The sequence below is a fragment of the Amphibalanus amphitrite genome, unplaced genomic scaffold (assembly GCF_019059575.1).
Source record: "Amphibalanus amphitrite isolate SeventyFive unplaced genomic scaffold, NRLGWU_Aamphi_draft 000747F_arrow, whole genome shotgun sequence".
Lineage (NCBI taxonomy): Eukaryota > Metazoa > Arthropoda > Thecostraca > Balanomorpha > Balanidae > Amphibalanus > Amphibalanus amphitrite.
This window is the reverse complement of record NW_024882241.1, coordinates 293,509-319,690: the sequence shown is the minus strand read 5'-3', so window position 1 is coordinate 319,690 and position 26,182 is coordinate 293,509. Positions and strand designations below refer to the sequence as shown.

The window sequence follows — 26,182 nt, the reverse complement described above, 5'->3', positions numbered from 1 at the left end:
CGTTGATATTATTGGCTGGAAATTTGTGTTAATATCCAAAATATATTGACATCGTTTGAAAGGGGTAACTGCCTGGCTCAATATTTGTTTTTTTTTCTTCTAAATCTACACCTTTATTTGGCTAAAATACACTACGAATCGTCCATGCCATGCGCATAAGTCCGATCGAAACAAACATCTCTTCGTATTTATCTCTCGTCCCTTTTTCTCTCCCTCTCCACTTTTTCAGCCTCCTCCTTCTCTCTCTCTCTCTCTCTCTCTCTCTCTCTCTCTCTCCTCTCTCTCTCTCTCTCTCTCTCTCTCTCTCTCTCTCTCTCTCTCTCTCTCTCTCTCTCTCTCTCTCTCTCTCTCTCTCTCTCTCTTTCGCTCCCCTCGCCGCCATGGGTGTCCAGTGTCCACCGTCTTCCTGTCCTCCACGTGGTATCGGGGCCATGTATTAGGACTGGTCCGCTACTACCGATCTCCCGATAAAGACGTCTATTTCGGGACCATGGGACCGGTCGGGCCTGGCTGCCTGAGGCCGATTCGGTGTCGACTGAGCTGCCTCTCTGATTCTTCGTTTGGCCGCTATAATGGTGACGATATACAATGCCTAAATTAGGAATATGTTGAATGAGAGAGAGAGGGAGAGAGAGAGAGAGAGAGAGAGAGAGAGAGAGAGAGAGAGAGAGAGAGAGAGAGAGAGAGAGAGAGAGAGAGAGAGAGAGAGAGAGAGAGAGAGAGAGAGATCCCTTTATTAGCATATTAGCAGACTCTAGGTCCATAAAGAATCATGAGAGGTCATAAGACCCTCAACCTAAATACAGATATTGCCGCCATGCATTCCTTATCGAGAAGTTACAGCCAGGTCACTGTTGAACAATCTATAAATGTGATCTAGGTATCTAAATATGAATGGTCTTGCGGAAGAATGGATCAGCGATCAAGTTTAATTATGTGCGCTTCCTTGCTGCTCATCTGAATTTCCAACATCACAGATGACAATTACATATGATGGTAAAGAAAACAAGTGTCCTAACGAGATAAAGGATTGTTTGTTATCCAATCGTCGTTTTGGATAATAATGGGCTTACTCTCGCATTAAAGCAGTCTTTGAAAAACAACCCCATAGGACCTTCATCCGCAGCAAACAATAAGACTGTTAAAGAATAACTAGAAAAATAATTATTGAAAAGTGGAAGCACGAAGACATCTAAAAGCTGAATGATTTACAATCCTCGGTTGCCAAATCTATTTAAAATAATGTTCGCTTTAATGTTTCGGAGACATAACCCACCTTTTACATCGGCAAACTTGATAAGCAGATCGAACCACAGACTGCAGTTTGTGGTTGCAAATTGCATAACAAGTGTTCCTAGCGGACGAGCCTCCCGAAGCAAAATACAAATAACTTAATATTAGATGAGAATTGCAGCTATTATCATTCCGAAGCGGGGCTGTAATGTACATAATATAAACATACGTACCTGATGACCCGATCCATGACGTGGCGTAGACGTCCACACACTGGCGAAACGGAAAAATGTTCTATTATAGTTCGTGTCTCGAACATATTTTTCAGAAGAAATTCGCGTGCCAGCCAAGAACCCGCGCCCCGTTGAGGTCTGACAGGCTCCAGTTCATGTTGAGGGGGGGGGGGGGCGCAAAGGGCCCCTTTCGTATCTCCGGAACCAACAGTCGGATCAAAAAATTTAAACGGCATTGAAAAGAGCGTTGTGTATCGAGATACACAAGATACGATGCCGATGACCTCGATATTTGACCTGTGATGTCACAGGGAGGTTAAAAAGATCAAATCTGTCCAAAAGATCATAAGAAGATCAATACAATGACGAGAAGTCGGTCATGAAAAAGGAATCTATATTTTTTAATTGAGTCTGGATATGACGCACATATTATCATGCATCTGACATGTGGATACTGGATAGTCATCTGAATGGATGTTGACCTGTGACGTCACAATTGAGAGGTCAGCCTCGACCAATCAGAAGACACTTGCATGAATGGTATGGAACGACATGCTGAATTGTGAACATTCAAGTTTTTATTAAGGCATATCATACAATTACATATGCAGCCACTGAAATCTCCTTGACAATTTTCTTGGATCTATGACGTCAAGGGGAGGTATAAAAAAGATCAGACTGTACCGGTTTTCAATGATATGGGTAATAGGGTGGTCCACATTTACATGGCAAAAAATAAAGTTCGTCAGATTCATCGGGCCGGGTCGGAATTCTTGTCGATACTATAGCACAAGCTTCTGTGCAAAATTTCATTATCGGATGATTTTTTCCCGTCCCGCAAAGCGGTCAAAGTTTCCATTATGCGTACCAGTCTTTAGTATAGGGAGAATATTCGTCTTTCAACATTGCCCAGTCGTGCCAGCGGCTATCTACCAATGAGCTTGCCTGCTCATCGCACCAGTCCTCTCTAGCCTTCTCAATGATAGATCTAGTCTTCCTATCAGCCACAGACAGGAACGATAATCCACAATTCCTGTTGCAGTTCCTGTTCTCCAGTGCCAGTACAAGCCACTATACTCGTACATGCCAGGAGGTGCGATATGTATTACGCTAATTGTGGCTTTGGCCTTTGCCTGCGTTTGGGATCGCCGCTGTAGCTGCAAGAGGCACACGCTCAATCACCGAAATGTGGCTTGTTTTGGCAGCCAGAAAAAGCAAATCCTTGCTGGATGAAACAGTCCCTTACGAACGAGCAAGTGCAGGGCGCCTCTTTCACTTGGCACTCACCATCCGTCTTCCGGCCCCGGGCTCCCGAGATCCCGTCGTTCAAGCGGTTTGTAAAGTGGTGGCAGCTCACGGAACGAGTGTCGTTCAAACCGCTCAATTACTTAATCGATTTCGCCGACAAGATGATTGTCACCTGATGTGCGTTGCTGATGAAGCAGCGGCCCTGGGATGACTGCCGCGATGTGGTGCAGTTCACCATCGTCGTGATGGACTGTGATTTTGAGGCCAGCATCCGGAACCGGGGAACCGGTTGCCTTACAACGTGGTCGTTGGATTGCAAAGGTGATGAACACACTCAAGATCATTCATTCTCTTCTGCCAGCTCGCGCTCACCGAGCACGAGAAGAGGACGATGGTCCAGATCACCACCTTAATCGTCACAAGGGTAGCATCGTGACTGTCTGCCCATTGATCGACCTCAGCATGGGGAACTGACATCGCCCTCCCCAAAGGCCCTCGCCGCTTACCACACGGATATCGGAAGGTAACCGGGAAAGGTGATAGGCAAGGTCTCAAGGCCATCGGTCTCCTTCGGCGTCGGGACGGCGGTCGAGGAAAAGCAGGCGACTGCCACCTCCATGCGGCAGCGGCTAAGATAGAAGAACCCTCCCGCGTCGACGTCGCCCTCGACGCAGTGGGGCAGCGCTCGCGGGCGTCCTTTGCATATGTTGGTCTCGGTGCACCGCCCTCGGGGCCAGTCACGATTTCCTCAAAGTGGACCCGGCCGAAGGGTCGTACAATGACGACTTGACCGCTGGTCGTCGGCGACCGACACATAGGTATACGGGTGGTAAACGACTTTGCAGGAGCCGGGTGCTGCACTGCTGCCCTCATCAGCGGCAAATTTTTAGCGCCATCGCGCACGGCAAGGAACAGTGACAGCACTTCCTTCAGGTCGAGGAGCCTAACTACACTGGGCGTTGCATCCGGGCGGGAGATTGGTTTAGGGTGGCTCGCACGGTGGACCTCGTCTTTTAACTGTACCGATATGCTATTTTCACTAATGCTTATTCCACTCTGATGTGTTTCTCTCCTTTGCTGTTCTTATTTAGTGACTGCCAGTGCGTATTGAGCAAAAAATGTGAACTGAGTGGGAGAATCCGTGCTATCGCCCATCCCCTTATAGTTAACATAGGGAAAACTTTGGCCGCTTTGCGGGACGGGATAAATTTATCCGATCAGAATGAAATTTTGCACACAACATTGTGTCATGGTATCGACAAGAATTCCGACCCGGCCCGACGGATCCTAGAAACTTTTTCAAAATGGACCACCCTAATGGGTAAGTATCATAAATATTGCGCTAGACTGATTTCAAGTGAAAATGTGTCGTCATAAGAACAGTAACTATATTTTTAGTCTTTCAAATGGCTATATCTTTGACAGTTTTAGGTAAATTTTGTTGATTTCTGGCATGTATAAAGGCAGCAAGGGGTTCTCTGACATAAACCCCGTTTTTGAATGTCCCCAAATTTTCAAAAACATCTCAAGAAATCTAAATATTGAGTTGGAAAATCTAAAGATCTTGACATTTTTATAGTTTCGAATTTTTTTAGATAACCATTTTGTTTGACATGCTTTTTTGTACGTACGGTTTTATTTTTGACTTCTTAAGATGGCAGTCTGATTTTCTGCGATTCTTTTTCTGTGAACAGCTTTTTTGACCGAAAATGGCCAAACATGAACTCAGTTCGACCTCTATAACTCATGACCTGAGGTGACCTAGGACCTAATTTTTCAGGACTTGTGTAAATTGATGTACAGACAGGTAGTGAAAACAGTGAGCCGCAATTCGCAGCCGTTTCTGAGGAATCTGCGAAAAACCACAGGGGGGCAGTGGCGGCGGAACACCTTCAATTAGGGGGGGGGGGGCGGGGCACCGCCGACTTTTGGTCCCATTTCTTTCCATGCAACGCCGATAGGACTAATGTTAAAATGCCAAATTCAAAGGGACACGGTCCCCCCCCCCCCCCACGTTCTGCCGCCTATGCAGGCTTTTGGATCGGGTCGCGGAATAATAAGATAATCATTATTAGGAATGGATTGGACCAATACAAGATTTATTGTATTTGTCAATTCCCTGTTTTCAGGAATCTGATCGCTTGATAACAGTGGTAAACTTGCCTGGGATTCAATGCCGTAAGACAGTGACCTTGACTTCGGAGTCGGACGTATGTGCTACGCCACTTCAGATAACGATGTCGCCTGATATTAAGCCCCGCCTTCTCACAGTCCATCGCTGTGCACTAGGCTGGTCTTCTCCGCGCCAGACAACTTTCGGAGGCTTCCATAGATGCAGAGGCAAAAAAGGTGTTTTTTGTTTGTTTGTTTTTTTGTTGGAAATATTGACTGTCAGGAGGCTATATTTTCATTTTTATATTAGTCTCTCTCTCTCTCTCTCTCTCTCTCTCTCTCTCTCTCTCTCTCTCTCTCTCTCTCTCTCTCTCTCTCTCTCTCTCTCTCTCTCTCTCTCTCTCTCTCTCTCTCTCTCTCTCTCTCTCTCTCTCTCTCTCTCTCTCTCTCTCTCTCTCTCTCTCTCTCTCTCTCTCTCTCTCTCTCTCTCTCTCTCTCTCTCTCTCTCTCTCCTCTCTCTCTCTCTCTCTCTCTCTCTCTCTCTCTCTCTCTCTCTCTCTCTCTCTCTCTCTCTCTCTCTCTCTCTCTCTCTCTCTCTCTCTCTCTCTCTCTCTCGCAAAAATGGCCATCCAAAGGAAATGTCTTGTAGGTGCAATCCATTCCCGATTGGTGTTTGGTTTTGCATAGAAGCTGTACCTATTGCTGAGTTTAGGCCATTGCTGTGTTTTTACACCATTTCTCAATTCTCATTTCCATATTTTCATCAAACATTTTACTTCATTCTTGTTGCTGCATTACATATATCGCAATGCTAATCAGTCAGTTATGTAGACGTTTATTTCAAACGTGCCAAATAAATAAACTTCTCCAGATAATCACTACACGTGATGGGACTTATCTTTTGAACGAATCATATTTGGGACATTTGACAATGTATAATACGGTAGGTAATCTATCTTACATGTTACAAAAAGCGCTGAGAAAATAGTTCGATTCCAAAGATTGATGCTGAGACCTTACCCACTCTGGCATGTCTGGGTATTTTGATACGTCTTAATTACCAAAATCATATCTATATCCACCAGTTGCATTTTTCTGTTGTGCTGCGCTGGCGCCCTCACAGTTGATTGCTGCAGACAACACGCAGGGCCGGGGTCATCAGGTATGTACATGTGCAAGGCACGCCACCTGGATCCCAATTAGACAGATTGCTGTGCATGACAACAGCCTATTTAGCCCCCCGGCGAGGGCAATCATGAAACTGAGCAGTGAGCTTGTCTTTATACTCTGCACTGAGCAGCTCGCATAGTGCGTACGGTATACAGGGCCTTGGTGCGTAAGAACCACCTGACCTGTCCTTCCATAAACTCTGTGGTCCTATGCCGAGTTAAAATCTGCGGCTCGATAGAGTGATCAGAAGAGCGATGGCTGCGTTGTGTAACCCACCTATCCTCGTGTCAGTTATATAACCAACTGGTCTTGGGGCGGTCACTTGCAGGATGCAGCGTGGTGCAACTACAAATAGGGCCCCGGTGGAGATTCAGTGGACCCGCTGCTGGCTAAATCGGCAGCGAGATTCGGCGTTCCATGTGCCGTGTTACTTGCTACGCTTAGGACACTGGACAAGAGCACATTTCAGTTTTGTTAGTTCCTGAACGTTACCATACTATACATGGAATGTGAAAGGTTCACTCTTCATCAGTTTAAAAAGAAAAATAGACCGATAAAATCAGCCTCTTTGAAATAAAGTTTACCAGTCTTACCTATTGTGTAAGCGTTGCAACCAAAAGGCAACCCCCTTAGAAGAAAAAAGTGTAGCTCGCGCCATGGGGATTATAATAATTTCGAGCAATATTCACTCCGAGCACAATATTACGGGTCTCCAAGTGATGAATGTTTCCGAGCCCACCGAATCGACTCTGACCTGTCATGTGCGCAAACGCGCCTATATCATACGCGACTGAAATGTTCCCATATAAGGGACGCTTGGACCATCAGTCTGAAATCTCACGTAGAACACAAATCAGTACTTTGATGTCAGCGATAGCCTAAAGCCTTGAATAATGTCTCAATCCCGTGTGATTGATTTATAGCAATGTTGAACAATGAATAGCTGGTGTGTAGAGCTGCACCTGCTAAATTGAAATGTCTGTTTTATGCGAAAAAAAGCACAGGACTTAATAGTGTTCGAATATTAGAAGCAGTTTGTCATAATGGCTCAAGTTGATACCTTTCACTCGCCATCAATCATTCACACTGTCAAGAGAAGAGATTGTAGGTAGGTATAATAACAAGCAACATTACAACATCTTCGCCCGCACGATGACTTTCAAGACAGTTGCTATCAGCCATACTCTGAAAGCCAAACGTTTTGTATCCGCTTAACTCAAGTAACTGAATCAACTTGACCTAACCTCACTTTGAGAATGACCTGCTTGATGCTTCTTTCCCATGTGTTTTGTTTTTTGTTTTGTTGGGTTATGTGCTTTCGATCTAACTAGACCATTTCAGAGCCGGAAAATGATAGAAATTAGGGTGAGACATTGCTGGGCAGGCACTCCTATGAGTCACCGGGGCTGAGCCCATCTGCAGTGGACAGGCCACCGAGCCCCCAAAACCAGGGCTGCGGAGTCGATGGATTTTCGGCGACTCCGACTCCGACTCCGACTCCGGCTTTCAAAAACCAGCTCCGACTCCGACTCCGACTCCGGGCAGAATTGTCGACTCCGACCGACTCCAACTCCCGACTCCGACTCCGCAGACCTAGCAGGGCTGCGGAGTTGACAGATTTTCGGTGACTCCGACTCCGACTCCGGCTCGGGTTTCTAAAATCGACTCCGACTCCGACTCCGACTCCGGTCACAACTGTCGACTCCGACCGACTCCGACTCCGACTCCGACTCCGACTCCGCAGCCCTGCCCAAAACACTCAGTGCACCCGGCTACGTGCGTGCTCCTATGGAAGCTTCCCGTATGTGATAAAGTTGCCCGTTCAGCCCGGAACAGGGGATTGAGGCATGGAGTGAAGGATTTTATCATCCTAAGGACGGGAATAATGGATCAGTGTTTAATTCTTCACACTATGTAAAAATAAGATGTGTTATGAAACATCTGTCTCATTGTTCAGTGTCCAATGTCCGTGTCCAAAACGGGTCATGTGTCATGTCGAAATTTGATTAGTAGCAAGTGCTCTGTCAGTATGCAGTATGCACATGCCTAGCCTCCTGTGTACCTTACATATAACCTCCCTCCTCTGTTCTACCCACAGCCTGACTGGATCATCGCCGATCCGATCTGCACCTTCATCTTCTCAGTAATCGTGTTCTCCACCACGATCGGTGTGCTCAAGGACGCCCTCAGAGTGCTGCTCGCCGGTAGGTGACAGCACAGTGGGGGATAGTATGTATACAGGTGGCGCCTCTCAGAGTAGCAGTTCCTGGCAAAAGGAGACTCTGCTTACAGAGCGACTATCACTCGTTAACCCGGCACCGCCTGGGCTATTTCCGTACCCACATCAGCCTGGGGGGGGGGGGGTCGGATCCGACCCCCCCCCCCTGTTATCTCGAGAACCAATGGTCGTATCGAGCCCCGCGAGGCGGCGTTCGAAAGGTCTCTACGAGACCTTCCCAAAGCACTCTTAAGATTTTAAGATTGAGGTCAACTTTCGGGTCAAGGTCAGGTCAAAGGTCAAATTCAGGGGTTTTGCATGATTAGGCTTACGGACTGCGGAATCGATAGCTGCTGCTCGAAACTCACCACAAATGACCTCAAAGACCTAGTGAAGGTACCATGTGCGTATAGCACGGTTCGTCGGAAGGTCATCTCAGGCTCAAAAGAAACGGTATATACCATTCGAAAGCTGACGGTGAGCTGAATCCAAAAATGCAATTTTTATCAAAATCGATCGATGGCCTTTTTTGAAAATTGCGTTTTTGTAAAAACTTAATATTCTTATATTCAACGGGCTGTCCCGGACATTCTTGAAAACATAAACATGTATTTTTGAGTTCCAGTGAAAGCTGAACGCCAATAGAACAATATTTAGCGAAGCAATATTTCCTAACATTAATATGCGTCTCCCACAGCCGACAATAAGGCGCAATCACACAGCTCTGTGTCACGATGGACCAAAGTCAGCCACACAGAAGCGTGAAATGACCCTTATCGACTCGCAGACCCGGCGCTCTCGGCCCGCCTGACCGGCCGGCGGCCACGGAAAGAACGTTCGGCTCTCGTTCTACTAAACAAATGTCATATTTGTCAGTTTAACTGTCCACATCGCTATTAAAGTTATTCAGGATACCTGTGAATAAAATTCATTGTTGTGCTTGATTTAAAACATGCTTTAACCCTCGCCCGTATAGGGGGGGGGGGTCGAACGGACCCCCCCCATGGTTTTTCGCGAATAACTCGCGTAAAAAGCGGCCGATCGCAACGAAACTTTCAGTACCCTCGCGTTGATCAATTTTACACCCATTCTGAAAATTTCATGACCCTGACCCCAATGACCTTTGACCTGTGACCTACTTTTCGAGACCATGTTTGGCCGGAATCGCGATTCGGCGTATGTCGGCTCGCATTAGCCGCGCGTTTGCAGTCTTTTCGTGGTTTCAAGCGTTCAAACATGTGATATGATGTTGCCCCCATGCATTAGGGTGGGTGTCAAGGTCATCTGAAGGTCAGGTCAGGTCATTGACCTTTGGTGACCTCGGTTCACTTTTTCGAGTTTTACATGTTTCTAGGCCAGTTTTTTTAGCTGAATTCGAATTTAGTAACCATATGAACGTTTACGAAGTAGTTTTGGTACCTTCGTAACATGTTACGAAGCTGTCAGAGGCGGTTGACACCTACTAGGAATACCCGGCAGGACCCCTACTGGTTGACCTGACCTGACCTGACCCGACCTGGACTAAATGCATAAAGACATCATCTGTGATCAAAACTAACATGATATTCGTGATCGGCGCCCCGAAAACCCCCATAGCAGCCACACTTTACCACGTTTTAACAGGTCCCGATTTTCCCGACTTTTGGGTCATTGACCTGACCTGCAATGTCAACCAATGACCTAGGACCTTAAAATTAGGTATCATCGGCTTCCTCTCGTGACGGGCAACACGCTCGTTTTTTGCCGCAAAGCTCTAGCTCGATCAGGGGCGAAACGGCAAGGGGGGGGGGGTCCAACGGACCCCCCCTTATACGTTCGCGGCTGGAAAAACACCAATACGGGCGAGGGTTAATTTACATTTTTCTTATACATGTTTTGTTCCATCCAGCTGCGCTCAGTGCCCGCGCAGGGGAAGTGAGCGGGGTTTCACTGTCAGAGGCTGTACTGGTGACAGCTGCTCGGCCGTGCGACCGGTCAAAGGTTACCCTGCCCCGCCGGGCGCTACCCCCACTCCACCGGAGCTGAGGCCGGTGCAGCCTCTGACATTTCAGCGCGGCCAATTTTCCTTATATGGGCATGATACCAAGCTCAATTGAGCAAAGTAGACATGAATAAATGCAAATTAATGCATAATGTGAAGATGACAAAACAATGAATTTTCTTCACAGGTATCCTGAATAACTTTAATAGCGATGTGGACAGTTAAACTGACAAATATGACATTTGTTTAGAAGAACGAGAGCCGAACGTTCTTTCCGTGGCCGGTCAGGCGGGCCGAGAGCGCCGGGTCTGCGAGTCGATAAGGGTCATTTCACGCTTCTGTGTGGCTGACTTTGGTCCATCGTGACACAGAGCTGTGTGATTGCGCCTTATTGTCGGCTGTGGGAGACGCATATTAATGTTTGGAAATTTTGCTTCGCTAAATATTGTTCTTTTGGCGTTCAGCTTTCACTGGAACTCAAAAATACATGTTTATGTTTTCAAGAATGTCCGGGACAGCCCGTTGAATAAAAGATTATTAAGTTTTTACAAAAACGCAATTTTCAAAAAAGGCCATCGATCGATTTTGATAAAAATTACATTTTTGGATTCAGCTCACCGTCAGCTTTCGAATGGTATATATCGTTTCTTTTGAGCCTGAGATGACCTTCCGACGAACCGTGATAGGGGTCATACTAAGTACGGGTCAAGGTCAGGTCAGGTCACGAAAGGTCACGGTTTTCACTTTCTGCTACATGGGCGTGCGACACATGTTTTATGGCTTATTTTTCACGCCAAATCCGATGGTAATGGTTATATGTGACCCCAAGTCACTGTGCTGGTGATAAGTGTGCATTGAAAACATAAAAAATCGTTTATACCATACATAACTAAACGAGGGCTAAGAAAAAAAGTCAATTTTTCAACTTTTTATTTTTGACATAAAAATGCACTTTTCTAGACGAGCTTTGTCCCAGGAATCTAGTGGTGCCATTTGTTTTCACATGCGATGTTCAGAAGTGCCTCTAATTCGCGAAAACGCTTATGACGTCACCATGCCCTATGCATGTTGGAGCTATTTTTTACAATTTGGGGGTCAAAAATCAAGATAGAAAGTTGAAATTTGGGACATCTACTGTTCTAATAGATTTCTATAACATATATTCAGGTTTTTCGGAAATTTTCAAAATTTTGGATTTTATTAGCTGTTTTCCAAAAAATATAGTTTTTTGAATTTTTAGGGGTGAAAAACGCATTTTATGGAAAATCCGAGATAGCCATTTTAAAGAACTCGTTGAGCTGCGTCTTTTCATGTTCTTAATTTGCAATTTGCTTAAAACCTCGATTTTTGGCGATTTTTTAAACATTTACCATTTTTTGACTGAAAACGCCATGTAGTTACATCACTAAAATCGATATATCTCAGAAATTTTTGAATTTTTTTTCTTAGAAATTGCACAGGAGACGTCAAATTGATGGGGGAGAAGGTATGCGAAGTTTCAAGTTGATAGCTCAAGCGGTTCATGAGTTATTCAAGAAAAACGAAGGGGGGGGGGTCGGATCCGACCCCCCCAGGCGGTCGCGGGTTAAAGCTTTTAAATTACATTTTATGAAACATGCCTAAGAAACGAAATATGAAAAATAACACAAAGCATTTTGCTAAAAAAGGTTGTGAAGAAAATGTATGACTCACAGGTCGCTCCGTGATATGACCGACCCCTGACCTGGCCACCATGACCAATGATGAAATTCCACGCCCGCTCCCCCAGCCACACCTCCCGAACTGAACCTCCATGACATCTCTGCGGCTCTGCTCGACGTTCCTGGCGTGGTGGGCCTGCATGGACTGCGAGTGTGGGCGCTCAGCATGGATACCAACGCCGTCATGGTGCACCTGGAGATCAGTGAGTGGGGAGAGGGGGATGGCAGAGGGACTGAGAAATGAGGTGGAGGGGGAGGGAAGGGTAGGGAGAGGAGAGAGCGAATGAGGGAGATAGTGAAGAGAGAGAGAGAGAGAGAGAGAGGGGAGGGAGGGAGGAGAGAGGGAGATAATGTTGAGTGGAGAGAATAGAGGATATGTTGATAAAAAAAAACTGCTTTAGTCAGTACCCCGTGGTTACAAGCCGTTGAAGATTAGCGTGTGTGCATTCAGTAAAATGAAGTGGGCGATGCAGTCTAAATTTGTTATATTGCATGAAACTAAATGTCTGACTGTCGAATGCTGAACACTGTTATAAAGCAGTATCATTTTATCGCTTTCTCAGAGTATTACGAAGACGGCGCAGCTGCTCTCGAAAAGGCCACAGACGTCCTGCGGAACAAGTTCCACTTCTACGAGATCTGCGTGCAAGTGGACACCTTCACGAACAGCATGAACCACTGCACGATCTGCAACGAAAACAAAGAGGTCACCACGCGGCCGGGCACTGTGACCGTCTGAGGCGGGGCACCACCACCACCACCACCGCCGCCGCCGCCGCCACTGCGAACTACCGCCAGTTTCAGTCACTAAGAGGAGTCAGTGTGTAGCGCCGCCGGGGTCCGCCAGTCCACAGCGTGCGCTCCAGAGCAGGTGCCATCAGCGATTGATCCATCTTTGGCAGTCGGCCTAACTCAGTGGTTGTCTATGAACAGAGCCGTCCACTGTGGCAGCTATTTACCCGCAGAGCCGTCCACTGTGGAAGTCTATTTACCCATATCACCGTCCACGACTCTAATATTTTTATCACATAGCCGTCACTAGTGTCAGGTCTGTGTGTATTGTCGTCCACAATGATCAAATAAATGAGGCCCTCTGTGGTGTCTACGAAGCTCCCCGTCTACAACAGCTGTCTTTTCTATAGGATTATCGTTCACTTTAGCCATTTAGCCATTAGCCGTCTGCTGTAGCTGTAGCCGTCTTCAGCCGTTTATTGTAAATGTCTCCTGTAGGCATTTACAATAGCCGCCTGCTTTAGCTCTCTAATTTAGCCGTCTGCTGTAGGCAGCTGTCTACAGTAGCCGTCTACAGCAGCCTGTCAACAGTAGCTGTGTTTTGTAGCCGTCTTCTGTAGCCGCCTGCAGTAGCTGGTCTTCATTATCCGTCTGCTGTAGCCGTCTGCTGTAGCTGTCCGCTGTAGCGTCTACAGTAGCCGTCTACTGTAGCCGTCTACTGTAGCCGTCTGCTGTATCCGTCTGTTGTAGCCGTCTGCTGTAGCCGTCTGTTGTAGCCGTCTGTTGTAGCCATCCGTTGTGGCCGTCTACAGGAGCCGTCTGCTGTAACCGTCTGCTACAGCCGTCTTCTGTAGCTGGTCTGCAATAGCCGTCCACGGAAGCCGTCTGCTGTAGCCGTCTACAGAGCCGTCTGCTGTAGCTGTTAACAGCTGTTGTAGACATCTGTGGTATCTACTACAGCCATCTACTGTAGCCGTCTTTGGCTGTGGGCGTCTATGACCCATATGGTCCGCTACTCGTATGCCCGTCTTCGGCCGTCTATGGTCGTCTTTGGCCGTCTGGAGTGGCCACCTGCCGTCTGGCGCCCGCCCTGGTTGTGTTTTAAATGTGGATGTCGTCTGAGGCATGTGAAATGTAAATGAGACCTGTCGTCTACTACGACCGACTAATTATAAATCGCTGTGGAATTTCTTACTGTGGTCATAAGTATTATGTAATTGTTAAACTTCTTGTTTTCAAGCGATCTGTACGAATATTTTCGAAGCTGAAGCGTTTATATGATGTCAACAATAACATCACCGATGACGCATTGTTAACTTTGAGGTGTACTGTAGTCGATAAGCGGTGAACTTCAGACGGCAAATAAGCGTCACTTTTGATCTTGAACCGTAACATTTGTGCCATGCTTTTGACGTAAGGCTGGCAAGCATCGACGATCTTACACTGTGGCCAATGCATTTATAAATCACGTGTCGAGTGCGTGCTCTTTATGGAATGATATGATGTTGCGAACATGTGATAGCCTGAATTTGCATATGTCCGGCAATGATGTAATCATAAGTCGAATGTATTTCATTGCTCAAGGTAGGAAAACTAAAATGAGTGAGGAGACAAACGACCGGTTATCATATTTGCTCAAATATTGTCTTGCAAAGTTTCGGCAGCGTTATTGAGAACAAAAATTGCGTTGCGCAAAACATTACTCGGATATGTATGTGTTTGTCCTAACTGGTGAAGGTTTAAAGCATTGAAACAACTGATATTATTGTTACATTTTTAGCTGTGGCCTGTGGGTTTGGTGTGTTTTTCTTGGGACTGTTTTTTGGGGTATTCAATTAATAACGCTGGGGCATTCCACGATAGATCGTACCACTTTTTTCCAATTTGACACCCTCATCTCTCGGATTTTAACAATAATTGGTGTAAGGGGTAATCAGGGGCTCTGAATCCTCCTGTAACAATTTCAGGCTTATCAGATGAGTGGTTTTTGAGTTATAGTGTATAACATGTTTTGGATCCTGCGTTGCAGCCCCGAGTTTGGCGGGCTGTAACTCTAAGACGGATAATCCAAATGCCAAATGCTGTACGGCATTGAACTTGCATTGAAACAAAGAATAATATGCATTTTTTTAAATCTTGAAATTTATATTATTTTTGATATATAACACCTCGAGTTTCCTTTCATTTGCATTTTTATGCCTTTGGGACCAATTTTTTTTGAATTTTTATTTACTTAAAAACATTTTTGGATCATTTTTAAGTAGTATGCAAAAAATTAGGAAGGTGTTCTTTCTATAAATGTACTTATTTTGCGTCACCGTAATGGTCTCGAATTGTGATTTCGGAAGAGAGCCTACAAATGGTGTGGTAAAGCTGCCTAGTGACATCATTGGTTACTGAATGTTCAATTGAAGCCATTTTTGCCTCACTTTTGCATTGTTGACCTTGCGTGACGTCATTCGTACGTCACTAGGGTCATAAGAGTTTTTCGTCAATAACTCTCGATCAAATTGAGCTAGAGAGACGGGAAAGCTACCAATGGACTCGGGAAGACGTTGCGAATCAAATGATGTGCAATATGATATCATTCACCCAGCTTCGTGGCCTGACCGGACTGTTAACCATCTCTGTGGCGGCGCTGTTTGTCCAGCGCCGCGCTGGTTGGCTTTGCCGCGGACTCGGGGCGGTCACGTGATGCCCGGCGGCTGGCTGCCGGCTGGGCCGCCCGGTCGGGGAGCGGAGCCAAATACACGGCAGTGTGCTGACCCGAGGTCAGCGACTTAAGCTGACCTCACCAGAACAAACAGTATACCATTCGACGCGCCGGAGCTAGGCAAACACAAAAATGCTAAAATCGCTGCTCTGCGACCATTTGTTGCGAAGTTATCTATCAAAAACCGGACCCGTAATTTGGATCACTTGAAATGACCTCAGGGGTCACCAATGAACCAGAGACCCTAAAATGTGGTATCATTCGATCCATCTTGTAACGGCGCACATGCTCGTTTTTTCCGCAAGGTTCTAGCTCCATTAGAGGCGAAACGGCGAGCTGGGGTCGTACCGAACCCCCGGAAACCCATTTTGTATACATTTAAATGAGGAACTTATAGAAAGAACACCTTTCTAATTTTTTGCATGTCGATTTTAAAGCACCTGAGGTTTATTTTGAAGAAATAAAAATGGCAAAAATTTCGGTCCCAAGGGCCATTACAGACAATTTAAAGAAATACTACGACTTTTTTCAATATGTAAAGCTTTTCTTTCCAATTTTAAAAATACTGTATTAATCTTTGATTCATCGTTAGTTCAAAGCTGTTTACCGTTTGTTGCTTGCTTATCTCGTTTTTGAGTTATAGCTCATCAAACTCACCCTTACAATCTGAAGTTTAGAAAATATTATGCAATGTAACTCAAAAAGTTTTTATCTGAGAAGTCTGATATTTTGGCAGGTGTTTTTGGAGCCTATGATTACCCCTTGTACCAATTTTCATTCAAATCTGAGAGATGAGGGTGACGGGCCTGGTACGATCTATCGTGGAATGCCCCCGCTTCCATTGTTATTTGCAACGAAGAATAATGAATAGTCAGGCATTTGTGTTTTCTTCCTATAATGGTATTCGATGGAGTTGTGCCTTGTGGTATGAGTGAGGTGAGCTTGCATACTTGTTACGCTGCTAATGACATTCAGGCCGGGGGGATCCAGGGCGTCGCAAGTCCATCTACGACACGTCGCAAGTTACGACACATGTTCCGTCGCAAGTTGTGTCGTAGCGAAAAAGGAGGGATGTTGAGGAAAGAGGGGTTTGTCGGAGGATACGACAGAACGTAGCTGCGACAAGGTTTAAATACCCGCTTTACTCGAGAATTTAAAAGGCTACACGATCAGCTGATCCCGTAGTAAGCGTCAGTAAGGTCGAAAACTCTATCAAGCATAAAGGAACATTCGTCCTTCTGGTTTGCGAGCTTATGAGACAGCCAGTTCAAGCATGTTCTCTGATTCTGAAGCTTTGTCTCAACTGGGTGACTTGTGGTTGCTAACGCTCACGTGAGTTGCCATGAATTTTGCGATCGATCACAAGAGATTCGTGGCGCTATAGGGCATCTAGAAGCGATGCTTTAGAAGAAATGAGTTAAGAGAGTATGAGGTCACAGAGAGTTAGTAGAGTTGGAGATTGAGGTCACAATTGGAAGTTACAGAGGTCATCTGGGACACTTCAGGTCACGGAGGTCAACTTGGGGTCATCACAGAGCTCAATTGGAGACCACGGAAGTAATCTGAGACACGTCAGGTCACAGAAGGCAACTTGGGGGCACGTCAGGTTACAGAGGTCAACTCGGGGTCATCACAGAGCTCAATTGGGGGTCATCTGGGACACGCCAGGTCACAGAGGTCAGCTTGAGGTCATCAAAGAGCTCAATTGGAGGTCACGGAGGTCATCTGGGACACGTCAAGTCACAGAGGTCAACTTGGGGTCATCACAGAGCTCAATTGAAGGTCATGGCGGTTATCTGGGGCACATCAGGTCAGATAGGTCAGCTTGGAGTCATCAGAGGGGTCACTTAGAGGTTACAGAGGTCATATGGGACACGTCAGGCCACAGAGGTCAATTTGAGTTCATCACAGAGCTCAATTGGAGGTCACGGAGGTCATCTGGGACACGTCAGGTTACAGAGGTCAACTTGGGGTCATCACTGAGCTCAATTGGAGGTCATCTGGGACACGTCAGGTCACAGAGGTCAACTTGGGGTCACCACAGAGCTCTATTGGAGATCACGCAGGTCATCTGTGACACGTCAGGCTACAGAGGTCAACTTGGGGTCATCACAGAGCTCAATTGGAGGTCATCTGGGACACATCAGGTCACAGAGGTCAGCTTGGAGTCATCACAGAGCTCAATTGGAGGTCACGGAGGTCATCTGGGACACTTCAGGTAACAGAGGTCAACTTGGGGTCATCACAGAGCTCTATTGGAGGTCATGGGGGTCATCAAGGGACACGTCAGGTCACAGTGGTCAACTTGGGGTCATCACAGAGCTCTATTGGAGGTCACGGAGGTCATCTGGGACACATCAGGTTACAGAGGTCAACTTGGGGTCATCACAAAGCTCAATTGGAGGTCATCTGGAACACGTCAGGTCACAGAGGTCAACTTGGGGTCATCACAGAGATCAATTCGAGGTCATGGGGGTCATCTGGGACACATCGTTTTTAGAATTTGGAGAACCTTTTGGGGGATGCCCCTCGCAACGTCCAAGACCGCCTTTCTGGATTCGCCAGTAGTTGCTGGAATGGTGTTAGGCTACTTCATATCCATGAATACCCCAATAAATGTGAATATAACATATTATGCACCATGTTCAACACTCTCGCTGGCGCGGATTGAGGCCTCATAGACGAACCGTTGGTTCTTGCTTTATAACTCGCGTTAGCGGCAACGGATTGCAACGCAATTTTCAGGATCTCAAGTTTCAACAATTTTCCACGTACCATGCAAATTTCGTGACCATGACCCCAATGACCTGTGACCTGTGACCTCTCCCTCAAGGCCATATCAACTTGCGACACAACTTACGACTGCTATTTCATATTCGTAAGTTGTGTCGTAAATCAGGCACTTTGCGATAGACTTTACTTCTTAAGTAACGCTACTCATCAATTGATCCCTCCAAAAACGACTTACTACACAACTTGCGACACGTCGCAGCTGCGACGAGGCTTACGACGCTCTGGATCCCCCCAGCCTCAGTGATTTCAGAAGCCGGTGCATCAATAAAGACAGAAAAATGCAAAGACACAGTCGGACGTCGGGTACCACAACCAAAATGTCGAGGCTAAATGTTTAATTAAATCGGTAACTTTGCCGATATTTTTCCTTACTGATGGAAAAATATCGGCATTAATGGCAAAGGTAACGTTTATGAATAACTTACCTTCAATCTGAAAGTGGCCACTATAAATACGCCCTCAATATATGTCAATTCCCAGAAGGCTCACTCACTCCCAATTCCCAGTGAGTAAGTTTCAACAAACTCACTCTCCAATGGCATTGAGGGAAGGCTTTTGAAAACTTACTTTACCCGAGGGATGATTATAAAATAGAATACCCAGTTCACTTCTGGGTTTGCAATGCAGTCTTCTGATTTGCAATGCATACATATTTTGTGACCGCGCTTTTGAAATGCGTCATCGCAGCAGCAGCTGGGCCAATAGACTCGAGGACTCTTCTTTGCAGTGTTGATTTATCTCTGCTGCCAAGCATCAGATTTAACCCGCGCCCTGATGGGGGGGGGGCATTTTGGCCCCCCCTGTGGTTTTTCTTAAATAGCGAGAAAACGGCGGCGCGCAGCGCCGCCAAATTTTGGGTACCTTACCGGACATCAATTTGACACCTTCACACAAAATTTCAAGTCACAGGTCACCTCAGGTCAGGAGTTATTGAGGTCAAACTGAGGTCATGTTCGAGTAAAAATGAGCAAAAAAACATGACATCTTGAAACGCTCACCAATTCTACAGTTAACAAGCAATTTTAAAGTTCTTTATGTGGTTGTGTAGAGAAAAAACGGCGCTACAAAACTGTTATCTCGGATTTTCGAAATTTTTGGATTTTGACCCCCCCCCCCCCCAAAAAAAAATGATTTTTTTTAACTCAAAAAATTTCCAATTTTTTTCGAATTTCGAAAAAACCGGAATACATGTGATAGTCCCTGCGTTCTTCGATATACATACCAAGTTTTAGATCGATACCTCTTTTTTTGGCCAAGTTATAGCGAAAAAACTGTTAAAAATTGATGACGTCAAATTTTTGAACTCAATTTTTAGCAATTCTAGACCTCGTAGCGCAAAACGGAGACCACCATTGAACTCCCCGTGACGAGCTGCATCGAATCGATACCCATTTTATGCAAAAATATCAACTTTGAAATTTGACCTAATTTGACCTGACCTTGACCTGACCTTGACCTGACCTTGACCAAAACGTGACCTAAGCTGGCCCTAAAGTCTGTCTGACCCACATAATCGCATTTTTTCATGTAAAATGGACCATAAAACATGTATCACACGACACTTTCATATTGTGACCCCCCAGCCAGTGACCTGACCTCTGTGACCTGACCTGGTATCAGTGACCTCAAATAGCAAAATATGTGTTTGAAGAACATTTCCCCATCGATAATTTTCAATGAAATGCATTTTACACGATTTTACAACGCATTTCTTGAAATGCCTGTAAACGGTGAAAATTCGACCTTTGACCTGACCTGTGACGTCATCGGTTTGACCGAGGTCAATGAAATTGGGTCACAAGGTAGTTCCCCGTTGGGGCTATCCAACACCGTTTACCGCTTGTCGCTATGTTGCGTGGTTCTCGAGATCTGAGGGGGGGGGGGCCAAAATGGCCCCCCATCAGACCGCGTTGCTCGGCAGACCCCATCTGGGCGCGGGTTAAGAGTACCTACATATGCTCTCAATCACTGGCGGATCCATAGAGGGGCAGCACTTGGGGCATTTGCCCTTCCCGTAGCTCCCATAAGACGTTCTGCCGATTCCCCCAAATAAAAAGAATGTTTATTTCACAAGCTTATCAGAGAGAAGCTTAGGCTTATCTCTGTTGAAAAGGTATAAGAAAGAAGTTTCTGAAGAGATTTGGGATTTTCGATATTTTAAGTGCAACCCTCGCAGCGATGAAACAAGAACAAAACTGATAAAGGGGGCTTGTAGCCTCTTTTAATCATGAGCCACTTCTCTGAATCCGCCAATGCTACCAACGCATGTGCTTAAGCACCACGGCACGTATCGAGTAGAAAATGCAGATCTCGCCCTGCACTTGCGCCGGTGCGGGGCTCACTGCTAAGTGCTGCGCTCGCTCGTTTGTCGCCACAAAAAGGCATCTTGCTGGTGATAGTCTGACATCACACTTCTGTTTCCTTTTGCTGTACTCTAGGCCACCATTAGTAACTCGGATGGGTGATGACGTCACTCCATCTAAACCTGCTTTTGATATAGGCATCTGGAGCTCATGCTTCCTCAAACAATTGCATGAGTCTGAGACTCTAGCAGCGCCCAGCGGAGTCGATTCTTTGGGCTAGATAAGTCAGATCGTCAGGGAATGGTGATTAGTAGAAAACATAGTGTAGCCATGATAACTGCTTGGGACAACAGTGCGCCGATAATCACTGATAGTGATTGATCACTGATCGGTTTAGCCACCTCTGCATTGCCGTTTTGGAGAAGGCATCCACTTTGTCGCGCCCAGTATGCACAATCATCTCAGTTGTCTACGCAAATGATCTACAATTTCAACATACATAAGAACAACTTTGTTTGAACTCGACCACACTCATTTAACCCGCGCCCAGATGGGGTCTGCCGAGCAACGTGGTCTGATGGGGGGGGGGGGGCCATTTTGGCCCCCCCCCTCAGATCTCGAGAACCACGCAACATAGCGACAAGCGGTAAACGGTGTTGGATAGCCCCAACGGGGAACTACCTTGTGACCCAATTTCATTGACCTCGGTCAAACCGATGACGTCACAGGTCAGGTCAAAGGTCGAATTTTCACCGTTTACAGGCATTTCAAGAAATGCGTTGTAAAATCGTGTAAAATGCATTTCATTGAAAATCATCGATGGGGAAATGTTCTTCAGACACATATTTTGCTATTTGAGGTCACTGATACCAGGTCAGGTCACAGAGGTCAGGTCACTGGGGGGGGTCACAATATGAAAGTGTCGTGTGATACATGTTTTATGGTCCATTTTACATGACAAATGCGATTATGTGGGTCAGACAGACTTTAGGGCCAGCTTAGGTCACGTTTTGGTCAAGGTCAGGTCAAGGTCAGGTCAAGGTCAGGTCAAATTAGGTCAAATTTCAAAGTTGATATTTTTGCATAAAATGGGTATCGATTCGATGCAGCTCGTCACGGGGAGTTCAATGGTGGTCTCCGTTTTGCGCTACGAGGTCTAGAATTGCTAAAAATTGAGTTCAAAAATTTGACGTCATCAATTTTTAACAGTTTTTTCGCTATAACTTGGCCAAAAAAAGAGGTATCGATCTAAAATTTGGTATGTATATCGAAGAGCGCTGGGACTATCATATATATTCCGGTTTTTTCGAAATTCGAAAAATTTTTGGAAATTTTTTGAGTTTTTCTAAAAAAATCAATTTTTTTGATTTTGGGGGGTCAAAATCCCAAAATTTCGAAAATCCGAGATAGCAGTTTTGTAGCGCCGTCTTTTCTCTACACAACCACATAAAGAACTTTAAAATTGCTTGTTAACTGTAGAATTGGTGAGCGTTTCAAGATGTCATGTTTTTTGCTCATTTTTACTCGAACATGACCTCAGTTTGACCTCAATAACTCCTGACCTGAGGTGACCTGTGACTTGAAATTTTGTGTGAAGGTGTCAAATTGATGCCCGGTAAGGTACCCAAAATTTGGCGGCGCTGCGCGCCGCCGTTTTCTCGCTATTTAAGAAAAACCACAGGGGGGGGCCAAAATGGCCCCCCCCCATCAGGGCGCGGGTTAAATATCTATGAATCGCGGATGCCGTACACGTATCAACGTTCAGCTGAGCGTTACCTCAAAAACGCCTCGTCTCCAATGCTGTTGTCGGTGCCAGCTAAAGAATCTGTAGAATCGACAGCACCCGACCCAAAACCACCACATCTCTGCAGGGCTGCCTCTCGAGACTCGGAGACGGTCACTGGGACTGGGGTCGGGCACTGGGGCAGGGGATGGAGGAACGCTCTGAGTCGACCCGCATCAACGCTACAGGCGAGGAGGCGCCTGCGGTCAGGCTCCACCCCCGCCCGCGTTGGCTCCGCCCGCTGCGCTCTGATTGGTCGATACGGCGGCATGTGACTGAGTGGCCGGGGATCGCCTCAGGCACTCGCCGGTACGCAGCCCGCGGCTGAGGACGGCGGTGGAAGGTCACGTGGTGTATCGCCTGGGGCATCGGTGGTGACCGGTGGATCGTGACACCGCGTCACCGTGGCACGGAGGTAAGTCAATTAGCGTAGAAATATTGGGGACATGATAAATGTTCGTGAGATCGGTATGCTGAGCGTCAACTGCTGTTTCAGAAATGTTGAGCAGAAAATATCGAGCAGAATATCTAAGCAAGGTGTTCAGTGTTCACCTGCCTGCATCAATGCATTTTTGCTTGCCAAATAGGCAATTAATGCTATTGTAGAGCGTATCCATCTCGGGGATTACCGGTGGCCAGTGTCCAGCAATTTCTGGGTCACAGGGGACAGGCCGTCCTCAGAAAAGAACACGCCTTCATGTTCTAGCGTATGAATGCTTCCTGCTTAAGCATTTTTAAATTCTTCTTTAAGCTTTTGGATCAAATTGACTTTGTCCATAGATCTACGAGGCAACGAGGCCTTGACGACCATTTACAGTGATGGCCTTCATAGCACATACGTATAATCCAAGTATGTTACTTACCGTTTGATTGGGTTGTCGCCACTTGAGAGAAAGAAGTCAAATTACGACGGACTTAATTGTTCAAAGACAGTCTTATAAGTCCGCAGTCCGCACCCATCAACTGAGGATCACTTTCGCCAGCAGTCATATATCAATCTCTGGATCGACTCAAATCCACATTTTCACCGGGTTGGATGTCCCATGTTTTATCAATGGGGTTCTTCGTTGACAAATAGCTCTATTGATGATGATGCTGATTGCTGAATTGAGATAATACCTACATTCACAATTACATCGTGTTATAGACGCGTATTGCCGACTTTTATGTCGAAGCGCTCTTAAAAACTGAACACATTTTGCTCTAGCATCCATAAGGAAACATAAATAGGACAGTACGCGAAGCCATGATTTTTGTGACGTTCCATGGCAAGTTGCACTGGGAGAAAGGCGATTTGTGTGGCAGCGTAGCTTATTTGTGTTCGTCTTATTTTGACAATTTAGAAGCTTTTCGTCTAATTTCCTGAATAGAGAATTGGAAGTGTGAACAGACTACTGATGCATTTCGCCAACAACTGAGGTGCCAACTTTCTATAGAAAATTTAATGTAGTGGATGGTGTTTTTTGCCATGATTACTGTAAGTAAGATTGGAAAGAAATTGATCATTAACATGGCACAAATGTATTATTTTAATGTTTGATATGGTCATTAACCTATACTCGCCACCGTGCCGACCGAATACACTACGGCCTATTGTGCTCTGCACTGAGTGCACCTACCACTGCCTGAGCGCAATGGCCGCGGCTATGGCGGCCATAAAACTTGTGGTGGATCTTCCAGTTGTAAGATGGCCAGGAACTCTCTGTAGCCATGAACTTCACAATCCATCAATGTCCATCAAAATGACAAGGAAGCTCCTATGAGAATGTATGTAGGCTCTGGCACCCATTCGAATGAAGAGCTCTAAGATATCTGATAACCCTCGATCTGTTACCAATGGAACAAAACAAAAACTGCTTTGCCGCTGTTTAAAAAACGGAATATATGTAATAGAACACCCAAAGAGAATTTAGGGGAGGTTGGAGTAAGGCTGCTTTTTTAGAAAGCGTTACATCTCGAAATCGACGACATATTTCTGCATTTTCTCAACGCTGGCAGGTGGGGCATTCCACGATAGATCGTACCACTTTGTTCCAATTTGACACCCTCATCTCTCGGAATTTGACGAGAAATAGTCTCAGGGGTAATCAGGGGCTCTGAATCCACCTGTAGCAATTTCAGGCTTATCAGATAAGTATTTTTTTGGGTTATGGTGTATAACATTTTTTGGATCTTGCTTTGCAGCACTAAGTTTGGCGGGCTGTAACTCTAAGACGGATTATTCAAATGCCAAATGTTATATAACATTGAACTTGCAATGAAACAGAGATTGATATGTATTTTTGAAATTTTGAAAAATACGCTATTTTTATATATGACATATCAAGTTTTCTTTCATTTGTATTTTTTGAACTTTGGGACCAATTTTTTTTTGGAGTTTTTATTTCTTTAAAAAATATTTGGCTCATTGTTAAGAAGTATGCAAAAAAAAATAGGAAGGTGTTCTTTCGATAAATGTATTTATTTTACGTCACGATAACGGTTTCGAATAGTGATTTCGGGAGGGGAGCTTACAAATGGCGTGGTAAAGCTGCCTAGTGACATCACGGGTTACTGAAAATTCAATTGAAGTCTGAGTCATCTGAAAAAAAAATGAAAAGAGGGTTTATCCAACCCTCTTTCCTATAAGCGCGAGAGTGAAAAAGGCTGTTTGGTTCTGACTTGTTTTGGACGCCAATGACCATAGCTGTCCGAGATGAAAGTTACAGGACGCATACATGGTGTCCTCCAGAGGTCTCACAACTTGTATATCTGAAAATTTTTTAAGGTCACATGAGGTCAGGTCGGTCACGTGACATCACTATTATCAGTCTATGGGCAAAAATAAAAAGTGTTATTTTGGCGCCGAGAATGATCTAAAATTATCTCTCGTACATGGTATCGTGATTTCTTGCACTCCTTGCAAAGTCCAATGCTTCACTTTTGAATTGTTAGCCTTGCGTGACGTCATTTATGACGTCACTGGGGTCGTACGAGTTTTTCCTCAATAACTCCCGATCAAATTGAGCTAGAGAGTCGGGAAAGCCACCAATGGACTCGGGAAGACCTTCCGAATCGAATGATATGCCATATGATAACCTTTGCGCAGGTTCGTGACCTGAGAGGCTCTGACTCAACCTTGACCCGAGGTCAACTCCTTAAGTTGACCTCACCCTAACAAAAAGTATACCATTCGACGCACCCGAGCTGCAGAACACAATGATGCCAAAATCGGCGCGGCTCTGCGGCCATTTTTTGCGAAGTTATTTACTAAAAACGGAACCCGTAACTTCAGTCACTTGACCTGACCTGAGACGCTACTGGTTAAGCTGAGACCTTAAAATCGGGTACCAATCGCTGCGACTTGTAACGGCACACACACTCATTTTTTCCGCGAGGCTCTAGCTCTATTAGAAGCGAAACGGCGTGCTGGAGTCGTATCAACCCCTCCGAAACCCATTTTGTTTGCGGGGAAAACGAGGAACTTATAGAAAGAACACCTTTCTCATTTTTTGCATGTCGACTTGCAATGACATGAAGTTTATTTTGAAAAAAATAAATATGTGAAAAATTTTGGTCCCATAAGTCATTAGAGGCAAATAAAAAAAGATTTAGTTTTTTTCAACAATGAAAATTTTTCTTTGGAATTTTTAAAAGGTAATATTAATTTTTGATTCATCACAAGCTTAGTGCTGTTTACCGCCATCAAACTCCATCAAACTCACCGTTACAAACCGAAGTTATAAAATGTAATGCAATATAACTCAAAAAGTTTTGATCTGAGAAGTCTGATATTTTGCCTGGCGTCTTTGGGGCCTATGATTACCCCTAGTACCGATTTTCATTAAAATCTGAGAGATGAGGGTGACGGGCCTGGTGCGATCTATCGTGGAATGCCCCAGGTGTCACATTCATTTTACTTTCCTGCACAGTAAACGCAAAATTATAGTTACTACTTACGTGGGGTGAACGAAAAGTTTCGAG

The 26,182-nt window shown here is 45.5% G+C and overlaps 1 protein-coding gene across 1 annotated transcript in view; it reads left to right on the top strand.

The window, feature by feature from the left end:
* LOC122365546 (zinc transporter 2-like) overlaps window positions 1-14,106 on the top strand; it is a 31,118-nt gene extending 17,012 nt beyond the window's left edge. The window contains exons 7-9 of the mRNA XM_043336838.1: window positions 8,095-8,200; window positions 11,964-12,098; window positions 12,459-14,106. Coding sequence (XP_043192773.1) covers window positions 8,095-8,200; window positions 11,964-12,098; window positions 12,459-12,634 — 417 coding nt within the window. The 3' untranslated portion in view covers window positions 12,635-14,106. The remainder of the gene's footprint in view (window positions 1-8,094; window positions 8,201-11,963; window positions 12,099-12,458) is intronic.
* Window positions 14,107-26,182: the final 12,076 nt, after the last annotated feature.